Here is a 14,720-nt window from a genome sequence, read left to right as displayed (position 1 = left end):
TCTTGACATGTGTCCTCTCGGATTTGTCCGTGGGAGGGTGGGGACAGAGCTTGCTGGGTTTGAGATTCAGTTTGGGCCCCATCATTTGAGGAGGAACCATTCTCAGAAATGAATGGGAGAGTGGCGGGGTGGCTGAGCCCTACCCTGCGTCACCATGGCACCAGGGGTTCCTTAACAGCCCTGGGTGGGGGGGAACCAGTATCCCCATATTGTGGTGGAGGAGACAGTCCTGGAGAGTTAAAATGACCGTCCAAGGTGACACAACTTAGAACAGGTAAGGCCAGAATCCCATGCATGCTCTGGCCCCAGTGTGTCCATGCGCCTTCCATAAGCAGCGGGAATGGCATGGCAGGTGGGGAGGGCTTCTGGGTCCCATACAGGGCTGGGCAGTGGGACTAGCAGGTCCCCTCACGGCCACATGGAGGCTCTGAGCCCCTGGCCTATGGAGGGACAGGCCCTCAGCCAGCAGATGCCTCTCCCCCATGGTGGCGGTCTGGCTTTGACTTCTCAGGGCTTTGGACCTGACCGAAGAGGCCCACCCCCATTCCTGCCACAGTGGGGCACCTGGGCTGAAAGCTAAAATACAGCCCCTGAGACCATAGATGTCCCTTCCTGTCTTTCAGTCCTTGGACCTCTGCCCTCTGCCCCCTGTGGGAAGGGCTTGGCAGCAGAGTCAGGGCAGGTCTGTAACTCCCATCTTTGTCCTACGAGTCTGCGTGGTCTTGGGTGTGTCCTAAGGGAGAAGGAGGTGAACCCCTGCTCCAGCCTGCATTAAATAAAAGTGGTGCCTCCTGAAAGCCAAGGGGTGTGTCTCTTCTCCAAACAGGGGTCTTCTGGAAAGAATTCTTGGGGTCTCAGTGATTCTGACACCTTGGAGGAAAGAAAAAGAAACTGCTTCCAAATGTTGGAACCCGGACTGGGCCCCCCACATTAACCTCTAGGACTGCCCCTCCTTTCTCCTCACTGAATAGCTGGCAAGTGCTTCCCTTGCTGGGGCAGAGGTCAGCTCCCACCTCTCCCTGGGCGCAGGGAGTATGAGTGCAACCCAGAAGAGCTGGGTCAGAAGTGGGGTACATGGCCCTACCCCAAATGCCCCAACAACCTCCTCTTCACCCTCCTGCAGGCCCACCTGGGAAAGCGGATTTGAGCTTTCATGCGGGCCCCTCCCTGTCCAGGAAGCCCCCCTGACCAGGGTGTCCCAGCCTCCCGGCTACACCTGGGCAACTCGAGATATCCTGGAATCTTCAGGAGGGGGTGGAGGGGGCTGGGAGTTCTGAGTAGAACAGCCAGTCAGAGTTCCACTCTCCCCACGGCCCTACACTGTACCCCCCAACTCCCCAGTGCAGAGGCAGTCCAGCTGCTTCCCCTCACCCCAGACAATGGAGGGAGGACGGAGGCCAACCCCAGTGGGGCAGATGGCCAGGCCTTCTCCACCCTCAGCTGAGCCACAGCCTGTGGTCAACCCTGGCTCCTGTCCCTTGACCTGAGGGATTACTGAGAACCCCGCCTTCCTGATGTCCCCCCCATGTCCTCCCCTTGTCTGTGGAGGACAGCCTGACTGCCCATTCACAGGGAAACAGGGGACGGGTCCCCTCCCCTTCCTGCCACCCCCTGCAGACCCACTCCTTCCTTCCTCCCTTGGACCTGAGCGGGTGAGGCCTCCCCCAGGCTGAGCCGGCCCTCCATCTCCTCTAGGGCCCTCCGTGAACCCTCAGCCCCTCCTTCCCAAGTATACATAGAAAGGTGCCCGACTCTCTCACATCCTTTAACAAACAGTAACACATACCACCCTTTTTTAGGGCGAAGGGATATACGCCATTTCCTGGAGCAGGGTCCATGGAACAGACTATCCTGCCAGGCCTCGGGACACACACTTGGCCAGCATCACAGTGACCCCTCCCATCAGGCTCCTTCCACAAACTCGACCTGCCTGAGGCTGGCCAGGATGGCCCCTGCAGCACACGGGCCTCACTGACTCCACATGGCACATGGCTTTCACTCACAAACCCTCTCTAGTGTCACAGCAATGCTATACCATAGGCAGAGCAGGAATCATGATTCTCTCTCCTGATGAGATGAAGGGCCGGGGCCAAGGGGTGGGCAGTGATCTATGAAGGGCTACACGGCACATGAGCACCAGGCCCCAGGTGCCCCGGGCCCATCCAGACTCTTGTCAAGGCAACCTCCTCCCAAACTGCTGTCCTCGTCCATGAAGCCAAATCCCCTCCCCCGCCCCATGGACGCCAGGTCCTGCAGCCCTTTGTAGAGGCAGCAAACGATCAGGCACCAGCCTACGGAGTGGCTTCCCTCTCCTGGAGGAGTGGCCTCCTCCAGGAGGCCAAGCTGACCCAGAGCTGCCTCATTCTCCTCCACCCCAACAGGCCTGCCCAGTTCCACCACGCCCCGCCCCACCGGGCCCCCTCCAAGGCAGGTGCATTGTTGAGTGAAAACCACCCTGACTCAAGCCAGACCACAGACAGAGGGCCACATGCTGTCCACACACACCACACGGTCCATGGAGACACAGACCCGTCATGCATAGACAGACCGCTGTCACAAAGAAATGATCACATAGAGACACAAAGAGATGCGGACACACAAGGCATATAACCAGACACACCAAGTCCCACAACGACACGTCTGCTGTCAAGCAGGAACACAGACACAGCACAGAGTCACACAGAGGCAGGAGGGAAACCTAGACCTCTAAGCCGTGCAGTCACATTCTTGGTCACACACCCACCCCAATGCTATGCCGTCACCGTGTCCCATGCACTCCCACACTCCCACACCGGTACCCTGCAATGCCTGCACGCTCACAACCACCAGATTACACCCTGTGTCCCTGGGGCAGGCAACCCCACACACACACCACCCTCACACCTGTGCATCGTTCAGGTGCACGGCTCACGCCAAGTCACCCTCAATCCAGGCACACAGATCCTGGAGATGTACATAGTTGATTCCACGCATACTCCTGCCTCCTCCCTCTTTCCTTCCCTGCCAGGGCTGGTCCAAGAGTGGAACAAAAGCCCAGCGTCCCCTCCTCCCCTTCTCTCCCCTCCCCTCCCCCCTGGCGTCCAGCCCCTTTGTCCTCCTGCAGCTGAGCCTGAGCGGAGTCCGGGCAGAGCGGCAGGGACACTGGAGCTCAGGCTGCCCAGGACAGACAGGAGTGGTCCCTGTGAGAGCAGCAGCTGCGGGCACCTGGGAGAGGGCGTGGCCAGGTAAGTGCCAGGTACCTCGGGGGCGGGACTTAGGACAGGGGGCTGCCCTGGCTGTGTGGTGTCTACAAGTCTGAGCGTGTGTTTCTGTGAGAGGGTGTAGGTGTGAAAAAGAGACAGGGTGGCATGTCAACTTCTAGGGGCCGGGTCACTCAGTCCACATCAGGACCCAAGGCTTAGGGCGCCTAGACTCTTAGCTGGGATGGGAGAACGCCGGATCCAGCCCCGCCTGGGAATCCTCACCTTCCTTGTTCCAACTACACATCCTCCGGCCCCCGGACTGGGAATCCCAGGGTGGGAACTGGGTCCGATGTTCCCGTGTGTCCACAGTGCCCAGAGCCATAGACGGCAGTGGAATGAACGAAAAAGTACTTGTGCACTCCCCAGGAGGGGACTCCCTCCTCCCCTAGTCAGCCCCGTGCCAGGGGACGTCTCTGCAGGCAGAAGCCCCTCCTCATGCTGATAAGTCTGCCTCCTGGATCTCAGCTCAGAGTGCAGCCACTTCCTCAGCCAGGGGAGAAGAGAATGGGGGCAGCATGCTCTGATGACTTCTCTCACCTCCCTTCTCTGGTCCTGGGCTGCTCCTCGGGACACGCCCCCACTCTAGCAAGTGTGGCTGAGCTGCTAGGCGCAGGGTCTGGAGCCAGGTGGGTTCAGAGCCCAGCCCTTCTACTTGGGCAAAGTAGTTAGCTTCCCGGGACCCTGCCCATTTCCTGTGATTCTGAGGCAGGGGACCCACTGGTCATCCACTGCCCAGGATGACCCAGGCACGATCAGTGAAAGCCAGGGTGACACTGGGCAAGATCTGATCTCCAGGGCAGAGCGGTCTCAGAGGAGGCAGAGCAGCTAGGGTCAGGAGAATGGAGGGAGAGGCAAGGGGCAGAGGCCAGCGGTGCACACCCCTAGAGTAAGTTGCCACATAAAGGAGTGAGCTCCCTGTCCCTGGAGGTGTCTGTTCTAAACAGCCAGATCACAACCAGCACAGTACAGCCCTTCAGTCTATCGGGGTGCTTTCATGAACACCCCTCCTTCGATCCTCACAGCACCTCTGAAGGGCAGGTTCCCTCTGCGTGCTCGTTTGCTCACGACAAACTTAAAACAGAAGGGTGAGGGGCTCTAAAGAAACTTCTCAGGGCTGTGGGGATCCAGTGAAATGCTGTACAAAAAAGCACCTCGCACATGTGGCGTGCTCCCTTTCTCTTGAGTGAAAGCAACGTCAGGAAACGTTTGTTGAGTTTGTACTATGTACCCAGCACTTTTCATGCATCCCATTTAACAGTCACAGCAACCCTGTGAGGTAGGCCTTATGAGCCCATTTCAGATGAGGAAACTGAAGAGGAGTCACACAGGTCACACAGCGAGTCAGTGATAGAGGTAGATTCAAACCCGGATCAGTCCTCAGAGCCAGCTCTTTTCCCTTCCCCACAGTGCTTCCTTGAGAACACAGAGAACTCACTAGAGGGCCAAATGCCCTCAGCCTGGGCTCTAATTTCTTGCTCTCCCTCCCTCTGGGCCTTTGCACAGGCTGTTCTCTCAGCTGCAGACTTCCTCCCTCCACTTCCTTCTCTTCACCTGGCTAGTCTTACCTATCCTTCTCAGTCTGAAGGTCCCCTTGCCAGGGACACCGTCCCTGACTCCCCTCCAACTGGGTTTAGTGCCCCTTCTATGAGCTCTCCTAATACTCTGTCTGGTGGTCTAGTGGTTAAGATTTGGCACTGTCACCACCACGGCCCAGGTTTGTTTCCTCGGCAAGGAACCACACCACCTGTCTGTCGGTTCTCATACTGTGGTGGCTGTGTGTTGCCGTGATGCTGAAAGCTATGCCACCAGTATTTCAAATACCAGCAGGGTCACCCACACTGGAGAGGTATCAGGGGAGCTGCCAGACTAAGCCACACTAGGAAGAAGGACGCGGCCACCCACTCCGAAAACACTGGCCATGAAAATTCTATGAATAGCAGCCGACCACTGTCTGATATAGCACCAAAAGATGAGAGGATGGGCAGGGTTCTGCTCTGCTGTACACAGGGTCGCTGCGAGTGGGAATCTAAGCCACAGCACCACCACCACCAATACGCTGTACTTCCCTACGGGACCCCCGCCAAGCTGTGAGCTCCAGGAGGGGAGGGACTAGGACTGTCTTGCTCACTGCCTGGCACAGAAAAGTCTCTCAATAAATACCGTTTAATATATTCACTCGACCTTGAACAGGTTTTGAGCACCTACAATGGGCCAGATTCTGTGCTGCCGGAGGAAGGGCAGATATTTAACAGACCCATCCGAGTTTGGTCAATGGGAAGCGCCTAGAGGAGATCCGCAGGAGACCCGGATGGGCTGAGGAGAGGGAGGCAGAGTTATACCCCCACACACACTGGGTCTCTGTGGGGTAGCCTGAATCCCTCGACCAAAGGCTACAGCTCCTGTCAGGGGCCCTCCCTAGACAGATATTTTGAGCACGTCCCAGTAACCTCCCAGCCCTCTCCTTTCAGACCTGGGAGAGGTAAAATCTCCCTGCTGTTGGTGCCACGTGGCACTGCTCTATCCCTTGGGGGGGGGGAGTCCCTAAACACTGTCTACGCTTTTGTAAATCGCTCCTTTATTAGACTCTCCTCAAATTACCCCATTTGAGAGCGTGCCATCTGTCTCCTGCTGACACTGATAGGAAAAAGCTTAGCGAGTCTGAAGAACAGAAAGGGCAACATGGCTGAGTGGGGAAGCCAGGGAGAAAAGGTGGTACAGCTCAGGCAGGGCCCAGCCCTTCAGGTAGGCAGGGACTAGATCGCTGCAGCCATCAGGAACTCGGCTGGGTGGATGGAAGGAAGAGTGTTGCCGAATGAAAGCGCACTCGTTGCGTTCACGCACGCCTGCATGAGGAAACTAGTGAAGAAACGGGGGAACGAGTGGATGGGGGCCTCCCGCCGTCTAATCCAGCCCCGGCCACGCGGGTCTCCCGACGCTATCTGTGTTCTCTACCCAGCAGGATGCGGGAGGGCCCCGTGCCGGAAGAGTCGGAGTCGGACCCGGGCTCCGGGGCGCCGTGCGCGGGCTCCTGCCACGCGCAGCGCGTCCTGCAGACCCTCAACGCTTACCGGCGGAGCGGCACCCTCACCGACGTGGTGCTGCGCGCCGGCGGCCGCGACTTCCCGTGCCACCGCGCGGCGCTCAGCGCGGGCAGCGCCTACTTCCGCAGCCTGTTCGCCGCCGGGCGGCCCGAGTGCGGCCTGGCCCTGGTGCCCGTGGCGCCCGAAGCTCCGGGTGGGGGGCCCACCGGGGCGGCGGCGGCGGCGCTGGCCGTGGTGCTCGACTACGTGTACGGCGCGGGCGTGCGGCTGCGTGCCGAGGACGAGGCGGCCGCCGTGCTGGCGCTGGCCGAGCGGCTGGGCGTGGCGGGCCTGCGGGAGGCCTGCGCGCGCTTCCTCGAGGGCCGCCTGCGCGCCGCCAACAGCCTGGCGCTGCGCCGCGTCGCCGCTGCCTTCTCGCTCACCTCGCTGGCCGAGAGCTGCGGCCGCGTGCTGCGCCAGGCCTTCGCCGAGGTGGCGCGCCACGCCGACTTCCTGGAGCTGGGGCCCGACGAGGTGGTGGCGCTGCTGGCCGACCCGGCGCTGGGCGTGGCGCGCGAGGAGGCCGTGTTCGAGGCGGCCATGCGCTGGGTGCGCCACGACGCGCCGGCCCGCCGCGGGCAGCTGCGGCGCCTGCTGGAGCACGTGCGCCTGCCCCTGCTGGCGCCCGCCTACTTCCTGGAGAAGGTGGAGGCTGACGAGCTGCTGCAGACCTGCGGCGAGTGCCGCCCGCTGCTGCTCGAGGCCCGCGCCTGCTTCATCCTGGGCCGCGAGGCCGGCACGCTGCGGGCCCGGCCGCGGAGGTACGGCCCCTCGCCTCCCTTGCCTCCTGCCCTCCGTCATTCCCGCGTTCTTCAACCGCTCCCTCATTCTACCGTCATCCTTTAATTCAGTCACTTGATCGTGTCTTTTAAATGAGATTCAGTCATTCATTCAGCAAACATTTCATAGGCTTGGTGCTGGGAATTCAGCCCTTGAAGAGTTAACAGTCCAATGAGGGAGATGCAGGGATCTCACACCTTGCGCACATTCTTTCTCTTGCCCATCTATCCATAATTCTGAGTGCTCCCTCTGTGCAGGTCTTTTGCTGGGAGACCGGGACTCGGCAGTGATTTGGAAACACCCTTTATGCTTCGGGAGCTCAGACTAGTAAGGGATATAAATAGGCAGGGCCTGGGGAAACAAATGAAAGAGGCTTACTCCCACCCCTGGAACGCCATGCCGGGAGACTTTGGGTGGAGTAGTCTGAGATGGTGTGTCACCCTCCCAGGGACAGAAGACAGGGATGCCTCTGTCTTACCACTGTATCTCCAACACTAAGCTCAGGTCCTGATACAAAGAAGATGCTCAGTATTTGTCAAAGGAATTAGGTAGGAAACCAGTGGCTAAAGGGTTTGGAAATTCTGGTGGGGTCAGAAGACTGAGAGGTCAGTGGGAGGGGAGAATGCTTTGCTGAAAGGGTGTGTAGCCTGGTTCAGTGTAATTAGTGATTAGGGTATGGATTTAGGAGATGGTTATAGGAGGAGAAGGGCAGTGGAATTAGTGCAGTCGGGGATGGAAGTCAGAAAAGGGGAAGAGAATGGATTAGCGTCAGACAAACCTGGGCTTGAATTCCAGCTCTGACACTTATTGGCTACATGACTCTGGGCAAGCCAAACTCTGTGAGCCTCAGTTTCCTCCTCTGTAAAAAGAGTAATAGTCACTGCCTAACAGAACTGTCATAAAGATAAACCAGGTGATTTTTCTAGGGAAGGGTAAGGGCTCTGTAAAGATTCCTTTCCTGAAATTTAGAGGTCAGTAGAATGGGGTAAGGATTAGTGACTCTCTTCCCATCAATAGCCAGAGGGGAGGTTGGAAGTGGCGGAGTCCAGCATGGGGAAGGGGGTTCCGGGGACGGACGAGGCGCCAGAGGGCATGAAAGGGCAGCAGGACCGTACGGAGTGGTCAACGAGAGGGTGAGAGAGGGGCGCAACTTGGGTGCGGGTCAACGGGCATTGGGCTTATCCCCACACCAGATTCATGGACCTAGCTGAAGTGATCGTGGTCATCGGCGGTTGTGACCGTAAGGGGCTCCTGAAGCTGCCCTTCGCCGACGCCTACCACCCAGAGAGCAGGCGCTGGACGCCACTGCCCAGCCTGCCGGGCTACGCGCGCTCGGAGTTCGCCGCCTGTGCTCTCCGCAATGACGTCTACATCTCCGGTGAGGGCGGGGCCGCAATGGAAGCCCCACGGGATTGGCTCATCGCCTGCGCGCCGCCCCCTTTGTTTTTACCTCTAACCGGGAGGGGATGGGGTTCCTGATAATCTAGTTATTGGCTGAAATGGGGGTCCTGCAGAGCCAATCACTCGTGTGACTCCGCCCTTTAGTCAGCAATGTCCGCTTCAATTCATATTAGTATTAATCACTTCTCTTTATCTAGGCTACTACGTGCCTGGCATTACGTTAAGCAGCTTACATTAGTTATTATTTAATTCCTCCTCTAACCCCATTTTACAGATGAGAAAACAGGCTCAGAGGTTAAGAATTTCCCCATTGTCTCAAAAATGGCAAAAGCTAGGAGGAACACAGATCTGTTTGATGCTAAGGGACTGTGCCCTCCTTGAGATTAAAGCCCTAGAGCCTCAGAGAATAAACACAGCCCCTGCTCCCCTGGAGCACCCTGGAGAGCAGGAGACGGAGACTTCACTTCACCACCAGGCGGAAGTTGATGGAAGCTATCCAAGTCCTCAGATGATCCGGAATCCCACTCGGAATCTGGCCCAACTTCATGGAAAGGATGACTTTTCAGCTGGACCTTGAAAGTCGGAGGGAACAGCATAGGCAAAAGCATGGAGGCAGGAACCTGCAAACGAACCCCGGGGTACTGAGGGGTTTGAAGTGCAAGTTGAGTGTATCTGGGAGAGGAGGGGAAGCTATTGTAGCTGAGGCATGAAAGGGATTCTGGAGCCAGATCAGGCAGGCTTTACTCCAGGCCTAGGTAGACTGCACTTGACACTGTAGGAAGCTATGGGTGCCTGGGAAGGATAAGGAGCAGAAGAACGAGACAGGAAGGCCTTAGAGACTAGCCAGGCCACACTTTATTACTAGACAACTTATCCAAGGCCACTGACGGCCTCTGAGCAACATGCAGGGCCTCTGCTGGGTGCTGCTGAGAATACACTGAGGCAAGGGCTACAAGACAGAGATGTGGCTTGGGTTACAGGCTGAGGCTGAGGGGTGCAGTCAGGGTTGTCCCTGGGGAGGCTACTCCTGAGAGGTGAGTCCCTGATCAGGAACCTCAGGCAGCCAGGCACGGGGAGGAAGAGCCCACAGCCTGCATCCCCAGTGCCTGGCCCCATAGGACCTACCAATGCCGAGCTTGGGGCACTGGAAGGTCTGGTTCTGGTCATTGCTCTGGCTGTGAAAGGCCTTGGCCTTTAGCATGTCATTCCTGGTCTCTAAGCCTCATCTGAGTTTCTCATCTGTAAACTGGGTATGATAATCCCAACACCTCAAGGGGGGATGATAACAGACCTGAAATCATGAAGGTGAAGGCAGCAGTGAGCAGGATTATTGGGTCACCTTCTCCCCATCCCCGCCCCAGTGCAGGAGCTCTGCTTCCTCTGTGCCCCAGCAGATTCCTGATGCTTGTCTTGGGCACCCTTTGCACTCCTACCTTCATTGGAGTTCTAAGTGCCTCCCTTTTGGCTTCCCTGAGCACAGAGCCTGGCACACCACCACAAGGCACCCAGTGAAGACTAGTTCCTTCTCCCTGATTCTCTCAGGCCTCTCCTCTCAAGAGTCCCTGCCTGTTGTCCTACCTGCTGACGTTCCCACCACTCGTTCAAAGCACACTGTCTAGGTCACAGGCCCAGAGTCTCACACCAGCCCAGGGGAAAGTCCATCTTGCTGTCTGGCCTTAACCCTTCCTTTGTTCCTGGGGGCCTTGTTTCTAGCTCTTTGGGGGAGGTGGGGATAGCAAGAGGGCCAGGGGGCAACAGCTGCTTCTCTCTCCCCAGGAGGCCACGTCAACAGCCGTGACGTGTGGATGTTTAGCTCCCATCTGCACACCTGGATCAAGGTGGCCTCACTGCACAAGGGCAGGTGGAGGCACAAGATGGCAGTCGTGCAGGGCCAGGTAGGGACACACAGCAGCTGCTGCCCTGGGGCCCAAGGTACAGATCTACCATCATCCTGGGGGAAGGCCCTCTGAGACCCTCTCTTTGTAAGAAGGGATCTGAGGCCCCAAAAAGGAGAGGGACTTGCCCCAGGTCACATAATAATGCTAATGCTAATAATAATAGTAATTACTGTAATAGTACAGCCTAGCGGTCAAGGGTGTGGCTCTGGGGCCAAACAGCCTAGGTCTGAATCTTGACTCTACCACTTAAGACCAAAAAAAAAAAAAAATCTGCCAAGTATCCTTGTAAGTAAGCTACATCCCGAATTCAGAAATGCAAATAAAAGTGCTTCTTAGAATCATTTAAGAGGCGGTAAACCCTTAATAAATTACTAGCTATTATTATTAAGTATCAGCTTGGTGCAGGTATATTACAGATCTAATCTGCATTCAGTACCCATCCTCGAGACCGATCTCATTAGCCCCGGTTGATAGAGGGCACCTGCTAAGGGAGGCTCAGTAACTGGGTGGAGGTCGCCCAGGCGGTGGCGGCGCTGGGATGCGCCCAGGTTGGCCTGGCCCTTACGCTGGGGTGGAATAGTCTCCCGCACACAGCCGGAGGTGGTGGGGCCGAGACGCAGGCAGCCCTGACGCCCGACGCACCGGCCCTTGTCCTCACTCGCAGCTGTTCGCGGTGGGCGGCTTCGACGGCCTGCGGCGCTTGCGCAGTGTGGAGCGCTACGACCCCTTCTCCAACACCTGGGCTGCCGTGGCGCCCCTCCCGGAGGCTGTGAGCTCGGCCGCGGTGGCGCCCTGCGCCGGCCAGCTCTACGTGATCGGGGGCGCGGGGCAGGACGGCGTCAGCACGGACAAGGTGGGCGCGGAGAGGCCGTTGGAGGCCTGCTGTGTGCCGGGCGCAGAACTGGCGCCTTCGTGTCATCGTGCATTTTCTCACTTAACCCCGTCAACAGCCCTGAAGAGTCACCCCCATGTTTCAGGCAAGGCAGTGAGTTCAGAGAGATGACCCCAAGGTCACCCAGCGGGTCAGCAGCACAGTTGGACCCAAATGTTTGCGCTGGTGCCATGTGGTTTCATAGATTTTAAAAATTAAGTGAGGGCAAGGGTGGGATTAGTTAAAATGTTTTTCCTCCATTCAAAAAATACACTCATTATTGAAAATTTAGAAAATACAGAAATAGGGCCGGCCGGTGGCTTAGTGGTTAAGTGCGCACGCTCCACTACTGGCGGCCTGGGTTAGTACTCTGGGCATGCACCAACGCACCGCTTCTCCAGCCATGCTGAGGCCCTGTCCCACATACAGCAACTAGAAGGATGTGCAGCTATGACGTACAACTATCTACTGGGGCTTTGGGGGAAAAAAACGAGGAAGATTGGCAATAGATGTTAGCTCAGAGCTGGTCTTCCTCAGCAAAAAAAAAAAAAAAAAAAGAGGAGGATTAGCATGGATGTTAGCTCAGGGCTGATCTTCCTCACACACACACACACAAAAGTACAGAAATAGAAAAAAACCCACCCATAATCCCACCACCTAAGGGTAACTACTATTACTGATAATATTTTGGTGCATTGCCTTCCAGGCTTCCTCTGAATTGAGTTTTGCTTTTTTTTTTTTTTTTTGGTGAGGAAGATTAGCCCAGGGCTAACATTCCAATGCCAATCCTCCTCTTTTTGCTGAGGAAGATTGGCCCTGGGCTAACACCCATGCCCATCTTCTTCTACTTTATATGGGACACTGCCACAGCATGGCTTGACAAGCGATGCATCGGTGCGCGCCCAGGATCCGCACTGCGGGCCGCTGAAGCGGAGCGTGGGAACTTAACCGCTATGCCACCAGGCCAGCACCAACTTTTGCTTTTCTGTTTCAGTTTTGTGTTCTTACTGTTAGTAAACTTTTGCCTTCTGCTTTCTATTCTTCTAAGTAGAGCACTTTCCACGTGCTTAGCAACTCTTCACAGCCAGCATTTCAGTGTCTGTGTAACAGGCCACTGGGTGGACGAACCATAGTCTACTAATCTAATTTTCTGTTGTTGGATATTCAGGCTTTTTGTGGATAAAAACTAATCTTCATCGTGGCAGCGCCCTCCCCCCACTGATGGCGTCATAGGCCTGTGGCCCTGGGATCTGACTCTTTCCCAAACTGGGATCCTTCACCCCTTCTTATTCCCGGACCCCATTCCCCAGCACACCTTCCTGGAGCTGGCTAGGGGAACTGGCCCATTTAGTAGCCTCTCGTGCAGCACTGATTTGTTATAGGCCCTTCTGCAGGTCTCCAAGGAAACAACTGAAACAGGGAGTAAAGGTGAGCAGGCAGGTACAGATGTGAACCCTCAGAAACTGTCAAAGGCATCATAAACGCCCGTGGGCCTGGAAGGCCTGTGGACAGCTGTAGGAATGGGAGCTGGATGACACGCCAGCTGGAATCTGGTCATGACCTCAGAGCACAAGGGAAAGAGAAGGGGGTTGACAATGCATGCAGCCAGGAATACATCTCCATGGGGGACCTGCTCTGAGGACTCTCTATAGCACTAACGCAGACTTCTCCCTGGATCTTGAAAGATGAGGCTTGCCACACAGGGAGTCCAGGGATAGGGGCTAGAATGCAGAACCAGACTGAGTACACTTGAGGGCAGGGGCGATCAGTCTCCCCTACTCTCCCAGACTTCGCTAGCTCAGGCCTGGCAGACACAGGCAAATATTGTTTTGTTGATTGAGTCCCCCTCACAGAGGTGGGAGGGCATGGGCAGCAGGGCAGTTGGGGATGCAGCTTCACCACTGCTGCTCCTCCCACCCCTCAGGTGCAGTGCTTTGACCCCAAGGAGGACAGGTGGAGCCTGCGGTCCCCAGCGCCCTTCTCGCAGCGGTGTCTCGAGGCTGTGTCCCTCGAGGACACCATATATGTGGTGGGGGGCCTCATGAGCAGAATCTTCACCTACGACCCTGGCACAGATGTCTGGGGGGAGGCAGCTGTCCTCCCCAGCCGTGTGGTAAGTGGACGCTCCTGGGCATGGGCCCTGGCACTGGTTCCATTCAGGAGAGTGGAGATCCACTTCAAAGGATCTGGATCTCAGAGGGAGCGTCTTGGTCTGACTCCCTGCTAGGCCGTTTTACAGTTTTCTAGCTTTGTTCTCACAATGATAATCAGCCTTGCTTTTCACATATGAGGACACTGGCCTTAGAGAGGTCGAGGCCCCAGCCCAAGGCCACCAGTTAGGCCACGTTAAGGCAGAGCCTGGAATCCCAGTTCGCAGTGCTGTAGCCTTGAGTGTAGAGCTTGGTCTAAATGATCCTGCAGTCTCTCCTGCCCTGAAGGCCCCCAGCTGGTAGCCAATTGTTGAGGGGTTGGGGGTGGAGAAGGGACTGTGAAGTTCCCCTGTTCCAGTGATGTCAGAGAAGGGAGGCCTGGCCCGGGATGGTCTGGCCCCTGCATTCCTTGCCTCCCCCACCTTCGATCTCCCTCCCCTGAAACTCCAGAGAGGCTATAAAAGGGGTGTGGTTGGACTGGTGGTCCCTGCCAGTTCTGACCTTCCGTGATCCTAAGAGCCTGAGATTTCTGGCTTCTCTGAGACTGAGATCCTAAGGTGGTGGTGGTGGTGGGAATTACTATTATCGTTACTGAGGTGCTTACTATATTCCAGGCACTATGTAAAATGCTTTATATGCTCACCCCCATTAACTGTTAAGGGAACCTTATGAGGAAGGTACTGCTGTTCTTCTCACTTTGCAGATAAGGAGACTAAGGCCCAGAGAGGCTAAGTGACTAAGGCTATCGTTTAGGAAGGGTCACGCCAGAGCTTGAACTCAGGTTCTCCAATTTTCTGCCTCTCTGCCATCCAGACTGCCTGCTCATATTGTGTGTGTCAAGGTTTTGTTGTCAGGCCTGGCCAGCTAGGGACAGAGGGAGCCCCAGGCTGGACCCAGTAGCTGACTGTCTTTCTGTCTGTCCACCCAGGAGAGCTGTGGCGTGACTGTGTGTGACGGGAAGGTCCACATCCTTGGCGGGCGGGATGATCGTGGGGAAAGCACCGACAGGACCTTCACCTTTGACCCCAGCAGTGGGCAGGTGGAGGCCCAGCCGTCCCTGCAGCGCTGCACCAGCTCCCATGGCTGTGTCACCATCGTCCAGAGCCTGGGCAGGTGACTAAACTTGGACAGCCTGAGCCAGGGGGCAGAGAGAGAAGGGAGAACCCGGGCTCACCACTCTGCTCCCCTCCTGGCCTCCATGTAAATAGCCCCTTAACTTATTGCCCCCTTTCCTTGTAGAAATAAAACCTCGTTCAAAGGTTGGGTCTGTGTTCCGGCTCGAGCCTGCTTTGCCTGGA

General features: G+C 56.7%; 1 protein-coding gene across 1 annotated transcript; it reads left to right on the top strand.

Annotated features, from left to right (window-relative positions):
- The first annotated feature begins 6,154 nt into the window (after positions 1-6,154).
- KLHL35 (kelch like family member 35) lies at positions 6,155-14,679 on the top strand. Its single transcript, XM_087433460.1, has 6 exons — positions 6,155-7,083; positions 8,296-8,480; positions 10,280-10,398; positions 11,066-11,254; positions 13,197-13,385; positions 14,351-14,679. The coding sequence occupies exons 1-6, from the start codon at positions 6,203-6,205 to the stop codon at positions 14,537-14,539; spliced, it is 1,752 nt and encodes a 583-aa protein (XP_087289586.1). The 5' UTR covers positions 6,155-6,202; the 3' UTR covers positions 14,540-14,679.
- The last annotated feature ends 41 nt before the right edge of the window (positions 14,680-14,720 follow it).

Source organism: Ceratotherium simum, chromosome 7 (genome assembly GCF_057802395.1).
Source record: "Ceratotherium simum simum isolate JZ-2026a chromosome 7, ASM5780239v1, whole genome shotgun sequence".
Lineage (NCBI taxonomy): Eukaryota > Metazoa > Chordata > Mammalia > Perissodactyla > Rhinocerotidae > Ceratotherium > Ceratotherium simum.
This window is presented reverse-complemented; position numbering and strand designations above follow the sequence as displayed.

Coding starts and splice junctions, on each gene's coding strand:
- KLHL35 (XM_087433460.1), top strand. CDS start 6,203: ATGCGGGAGGGCCCCGTGCCGGAAGAGTCGGAGTCGGACCCGGGCTCC. Junction 11,255..13,196: donor ACGGCGTCAGCACGGACAAG/GTGGGCGCGGAG, acceptor CCCACCCCTCAG/GTGCAGTGCTTTGACCCCAA. Junction 13,386..14,350: donor CTGTCCTCCCCAGCCGTGTG/GTAAGTGGACGC, acceptor CTGTCCACCCAG/GAGAGCTGTGGCGTGACTGT.